This window comes from Limulus polyphemus, unplaced genomic scaffold, assembly GCF_000517525.1.
Source record: "Limulus polyphemus unplaced genomic scaffold, Limulus_polyphemus-2.1.2 Scaffold307, whole genome shotgun sequence".
Taxonomy (NCBI): domain Eukaryota; kingdom Metazoa; phylum Arthropoda; class Merostomata; order Xiphosura; family Limulidae; genus Limulus; species Limulus polyphemus.
The window spans coordinates 60,615-67,202 of NW_013665917.1; the positions used below are offsets into that span (position 1 = coordinate 60,615).

At 29.8% G+C, this 6,588-nt stretch overlaps 1 protein-coding gene across 3 annotated transcripts in view; it reads left to right on the forward strand.

Moving 5' to 3' along the window:
* The window catches only part of LOC106457244 (adipocyte plasma membrane-associated protein-like), a 26,920-nt gene extending 23,088 nt beyond the window's left edge, over positions 1–3,832 (forward strand). For 2 of the 3 annotated variants that reach the window (XM_022383078.1, XM_022383077.1), the window contains exons 7-9: positions 209–343; positions 1,728–2,001; positions 2,635–3,832. In XM_022383078.1, coding sequence (XP_022238786.1) covers positions 209–343; positions 1,728–2,001; positions 2,635–2,841 — 616 coding nt within the window. In that variant the 3' untranslated portion in view covers positions 2,842–3,832. The remainder of the gene's footprint in view (positions 1–208; positions 344–1,727; positions 2,002–2,634) is intronic. The other variant, XM_022383079.1, reaches the window with a different exon arrangement.
* Positions 3,833–6,588: the final 2,756 nt, after the last annotated feature.

The window sequence follows — 6,588 nt, forward strand, 5'->3', positions numbered from 1 at the left end:
TAATATTTGTAACTTTTACAGTGAGATCTACTATTTGGCCTGCATGACTTACTTTTTGTTTACCTTACTATGATTTGTTTGATTTTTCATTTTAGTTGCTATCACAACATGTGTTTTCAGCTTGTTTTTTTTACATACTTGTTACATCTAGATTATTTTCTAGAATACTTTGTTTTAATCAAATCACTTGTTGTTTCTTTGTCTATAGAGTACTATCATTTAACCTTCACACAAAAGCAATCAAAGTTGTTGCAGATGGCTTGTATTTCCCAAATGGAGTTCAGCTTTCTCATGATAAATCAGAATTATTGATTGCAGAATGGAGCAATCGAAGAATTCTGAAGTGAGTGTGGGTGTAATTTTAGTTTCTGTGTAAATGTTTGTTTAGCTGATAAATGTGTAAGCAAACAAAAAATCATATTGTTTGTTAAATTCTGAACACAAGAGATACAGATACTTATAACTGTTATAGTATAATATGCATTTATGATTATTTACCTATTAAATGACTTATATTTTACGTCTGTGCAAGAATTTTCTGTAATGCCTAATTATTTCTTTGATTCCAAGCTTTTAACTGTTTGATCTTCTAACCTCTGTTCTAAGATGAAGATGTAATTGTTTCCTGATACAGATATTTTTGTCTTATCATTTTCTTTCAACAACATTTAACTTTCACTGTTTACACCATTGGTTGCCATTTTTATGCAGCTGCTTAAGTTTGATTGTAGCAGCTCAAAGTGTAAACTGGAGTTTCTGAATTTCTAATGAATCATGATACAATTTAGTGATTTTTCTCTCTTCAGGCTGACAAAATATCATTTACACTTTTGATGAATACCTTGATAAATTCATTAATTACATGTGTTTTTTTTATGCCTACCTGTCTTGGGATAGTCCTTCAGTTCTTTGATTGTTTTATTGATTGAGAATCCTAACAACTGAGTGCCACCTGGGTTGTTTAAAATACCTGGATTGACACAATTATACTGCTTTGGTCTTGAACGAGGATCAACCAGCAGGTTAATAATAACTAAGGTTAAATGAGCACTTTCATTGGATCTCTTCTACGTATAGTGTTGTGTGTGTTTTGGAAGGTTCACAAAACCATGGTGGGTAGGGTCATTAGGTTCAAAATCTGAATTTGTCTTTATGTTATCTTCAACTTCTAAATTTTTGTGCAGGATCTTTTTAGGTCACAAATCTAAGCCTCTGTTCCAAATATATTACCTTCATGTAACAAACTGCCTGCGCTTCATTTCTTAACTACCCCTGCATTATCAGACAAATGTCAGGGTGAGATATTCTTTATTTCAGTGGCTCTGCTAAGAAATGTCAGTCAGGAGACTTACTTGCTGAAACTTCAAAACCTAAGAACAGTGAGTTGGCTTCCATAGTTTTTGGGGGTATTCCCATTAAGGTTATCCTCCTTAACATCTTGAACTTCTTTAGGGAAATAAGTACTAAACATAAACGTTTTAATATCCTTATCTTTTCAAAATATGCATCGAAAAACCGTGATGTTAAAGACAGTTCTGTGATTTTATAAAATTTGTATCTGTTATGTGAAAAACTATTCAGTGAAGTTTTTATTTTTGTAGTACAATTTACATGAACACTTTAAGTAATTGTTTATGATGCATTAAGTTTTAATTATTTGAACAAAGATCTTAAAATTTATTACATGTACATGATACCAAATTATTAATTTTTAACTTATCTTTCAGAATTGCTTTGAAAGGTTCTAATGCAGGTCAGACAACAACATTTGCTGACAGATTTCCAGGAGAACCTGATAATATTCGTCCAAGTTCCACTGGTGGTTATTGGGTAGCTCTAACAGCAGGCCGTAATTCTTCATCATTGGCGCTGTGTGATTATTTAGCCGAGTACCCACTGGTTAGAAAAGTCATAGCTAGGTTTTCTTTCTTTGCTGCTTCCTGCCTTAACTATATTCTTCAGTTTTGGCCTTCTCCTGTCTTGAAGGATTTAGCTTTCAAGGTTATGGGTTATTATGTATTTTAACTAAAGTATTTTAAATGATACAAATGCAATTTGATTTAAGCATTTGTTGTTTATGAATAATGTAATTTTCAAAAAGTTTACCTTGTTAAAAAAGAAGCCATTCTAATTTTGAAAATTAATGAGGCTTAAATCTATAGGTTTTTTTCTGTGTAGTACTTCTAATACAAATAGTGACTGTACTTTTAATTATTGTATTTAGTAACTACTGTCTATCTTTGTTCTACATAAATGTATTTTCTGGCTCTGATCTTTCTGCAAAGTTTTGCCAATGGATTACTATGTAAGAAATGCTTTAACCATTATATTTTATGATATTTAAACACTTTTTTTGAAATTAATCAGTACATAATCTTATGTGTTTTGTTAACTCTTGAATTATTTGTATTGTTGTAACATTTTAATGAAATAAAAGTACTTTTTATGAACGTTACACATATATCTTATTCAGGTTAAACATTCTGATTGACATTTTATTTTCACATGTAAATTAATGTGTAAAAATTGTCTGCATTCTCTAGATGTAATTGCTAATTTTCCAAATGCAGTTTCAAACTTTGTTGTGGCAAGAAATTTGTAGAAAAATTAGCTTCTTTTTTTTTCTCCCAACAGGCAGAGCATTTTACCCTGATTTTCCAACTTCTTCCAAAATATGGAATGATAATGGAGTTGAATTCTGATGGAGAAATTTTACGTAGTATGCACTCCCCTGATGGAAGTATATCATATCTTTCAGAAGTTTTGGAATTCCAAGATAACTTGTATGTTGGATCTTTTATTAATTCATTCCTTGTAAAAATGGCTGCTCTTTCTTCATAACCTTCTGTTATGTATAGTAGGTATGTAAGAGCAAAAATACATTGTTTTTCTTTGTACCACATTTTGCTTTTTGTAGAAAAAATGATGCTCTGAAAATCACCAATACTTAATCCCATCAGATGGTTTAACTCTTTCAGTACTGTTGGGTTATATTTGTCACTATATAGGGACAAGTGGACAAATATAACGTTGAATGTGAGATGATCTTGGGTTACTTTCACCTCAGACTGTATATGTAATTTTTTTTATAAATAGCTACTGGAACACACATATCCTGTATGAAAGTTTCAAAAATTATGAGAGGGGAAAATTTTTCAGAAAGCTTTCCTTATGTATCTTAGGTCATTTATATGTACTTGTATCATTTCTATTTTAAGAGTACAAAAGGTGGATTGAAAGAATTAACCAATTGTTCTATTTGTTTGTAATTAGAAAGAATGAACTATGCATTTTTCAAAATAGAATTGTGTAGTTTAAGTACAGTTGTTTCAGAGTATTTCTACATTACAGCTATCATGCCTGCATATCACCCATACTGTTAAATGTTTTGAGAAAAGTGAAAAAATATCAACTGCTAAGTTACACAAAGTTTGTTCCCATCTTATTTTAAATTAAAAAAACAAAAAACTTTTAAGTAAGTCTCAAGTAGTTCCACTAGTGCTAAGTTGTTTTAATAATACATGAGGTTACTCTTTAAAACATTTAAAACTTTCCCCATGAAGGAAAATGTCCTGAATTTAAAATGTTCTGTTCTTTCATAGTGTTTTATTGAAAACGTTCAATAATTAAAATGAAAAATGTATTAGATTTATTTTAGTATATAAAATTTCATTTTTACATGAACAAAACCAACAGCTATGACACACTTATTCAAAATGTTTTATTTTCTGTGTAAAAAAGCATTAATTAGCTCAAGTTTGGCAAGAGAGTGGTGTCATATACTTGTTTTGCACACGTAGTACAATAATTGTATAAGAAAAACTGAATAGCATTCATGTAGAATAGTCTTGGTATTTGTTTGGTTCCAAAACGGGCTCATATTATCCTTTATACCATCATTTGGTAATGTAGCAACCTTAAAGTTTTTTATTTCTTGCCTCTGAGCCTTTTTACTATTTTAGCAATAGGAAAACAATTCAATGGTTTTCATCCAGGAACTCTCTTTACCCTAGGTGTTTTTTATCATTTTATAATTGTGTAGTTAGCTCAACACAAGAATGATTCATAGTGATTCAAGATTATCACTGTGGGATTAACACAACACTTCTACAATAACATTGAGATTTTAGATGTGATTGCAAGCCATGTTATATATATCTATGTTATTCCTTTACTGTTGTCTTCTCTAAAGAATACTTCTGGAAACCTTTTGAATATTACTTCAATATGTCTGACATTCTTGATTTGCAAGTGTTGGTACTCAGTCCTACTGGTTTCAAGAGAGTATTGTGCATTACTAGATTTTTACTATTTCTTTGAAGTATCTATCTTTTCTGTCTTATGGAGTTTGTTCATTCTAACTGTTACCATTTTTTAACAGAAGATTATTATTGCCCCATGATATCCTGTCCAAATTCCTATTTTTCAAACTTCCCATCTAAGTTCTTCACTTTAAGAACAACTTTATTCATATACCTACAAGTTAATTTCTTGATGCTTGTTTGGCATTATTTTTTAAGGGTTTCAATTATTGAATTGACTGCTACAAAAAGAAAAACATCATGATGTTCCATAAAAATTTAGTGTTCCTTCACATGAGATATATTTTAACTGAAATAAACTTTTGTGTTGAAAAGGTGATTTTGTTTATTAACAATGTGAATTTAATAGTACAGAAAAGAAAATCAGTAGTACAATCATTTACCATGTTGGTTTCAATGTGGTGTGATAAAAAGAGTCTTCAAGACAAATTTAAATAAATTCAAACTTTTAAAAAATATTTGTTGATTAGTATTACTCCATGTGATGATGTATGCAATTAGATTGTTATATAAATAATAAATTGGTATTATGAAATGGCTTGTTGAACTGTTTCTTATAGTTGTTTCATTGATTTGTGTTAGTTTAATTATTGTTGGTACTATCAGTGGTTTGTTTATTTGTTGAAATTTGTGTAATGCTACATGAGGGCTAGCTGTCTGTAATTTTGAAGTGATAGACTAAAGGGAAGGCTAGTACCTTATTACCAACACATTATAACTCCTTCAAGTCTGAAAAGTGAACATCTTTCATGATGGGATTCAGACCCACAGATTGTGAGTTGAGTGCCTTAACCACCAGGCTTAATAAAGTGGTAATAAAGTGAATTTTATACCATTTTTTGGTTTAGAAATAAAAAAAACATTTTATAGAGGATGCTAGTTTGGGGTAGTAAGTTGGTTATAAAGTACTGTACTTTATACTTTTATACAAGTATTAATCCATTCAAACTAAGCTGGAAAGTACATCAAATAAGTTTTTGGCAAACCAATAGGTTTTGTGAGAAACAAAGGATAGATCTGAAATGCTGTTTTTTACACATATACCCGAGTTCCAGCTGCAATGGACAAATATCAAGTATTAATGGATTCAGTTTAAGTTAATCAATTAGTCCAAATACTCTTTTAAACTGGTTTATACTATAAATTGTATTATTATTATTATAATTTATCTTCATTTCAATTTTAAAAGATTATTTGTTCATGCTACACTGTAACAACAAACACAAAATACTTATGTTAATCTTACTACTGATTTATCTTCAGCTTGTAAGAAAGTAAATACTTCAAAAGTGGATGCACATTCATTCGTGATAAAAAATAATTTTTATAAAACGATTACAGAGTTTGACTTTTAACATTAAAACAATTTTCAAATGTGAAGATACCGGTTGCATCAGTGAGCTGATATGTTCTTGTAACATTTCCTTGACAACATAATAAAATTGTAAAAACATAATTTAGCAAAAATCTTGTGTAATTTATAGTCAACTTACTAAAAAGATTCTTTTGTAGCTACAAGTTTTGGACATTTTATGTTTTACTATGCACACATTGGTTAATATTAATACATCACACTAAGCTGTGAACATGGTCATTGTGAAAGCTATTTTCTCTCACTCACATTAAGAATTATTAATTTCAATCTTATGTAAAATAGAATTGTGATATTTGTATTTTGCTTTTTCTCTCAACTTTCTGAAAAGTAATGTAATGACATTACAAAGAAATACCAAAGTGCTTAAAATTTTATAAGCTTTAATAGTAAAAGGCAGCTACAATCATTACTATAATCTGATGACTTCACAGTTTAAAGAGTAAATCGATACTCAAAAGCCAGTTGTAATGAAGTAAAATGAGCATGAAAGAACTGTTAGTGTATGTGTTAAATAATACAGGTAACTTTTTATGCCTACTCCTCTTTACCTAATGGTTAGGTAGTCTTAAATGACCTGTATATCAAAATAAGTTGAATGTTACTGTGTTTTAAATGGTCTTACAGTGTAATAATACTTTTGACTATACATTGACTAGCTACTTTATTGGGACTACTACCTAATAGTTTAGTGGACCATTAAATTTCTAAAAATGCCATTATTGCCTAAGTTCCAAGATGTCTGTAGAGGATCATGGCTGCAATTATAATGTTTAAGTTTGTTCCAAAGATGCTTTCAAACATTACAAGTGCAGTCGATAGTCTTGAAAGATTTGTATAACAGTATAACTGCTCCTTTTGAAGGAATAAAGAATTTGACATGTATGGTCAAGT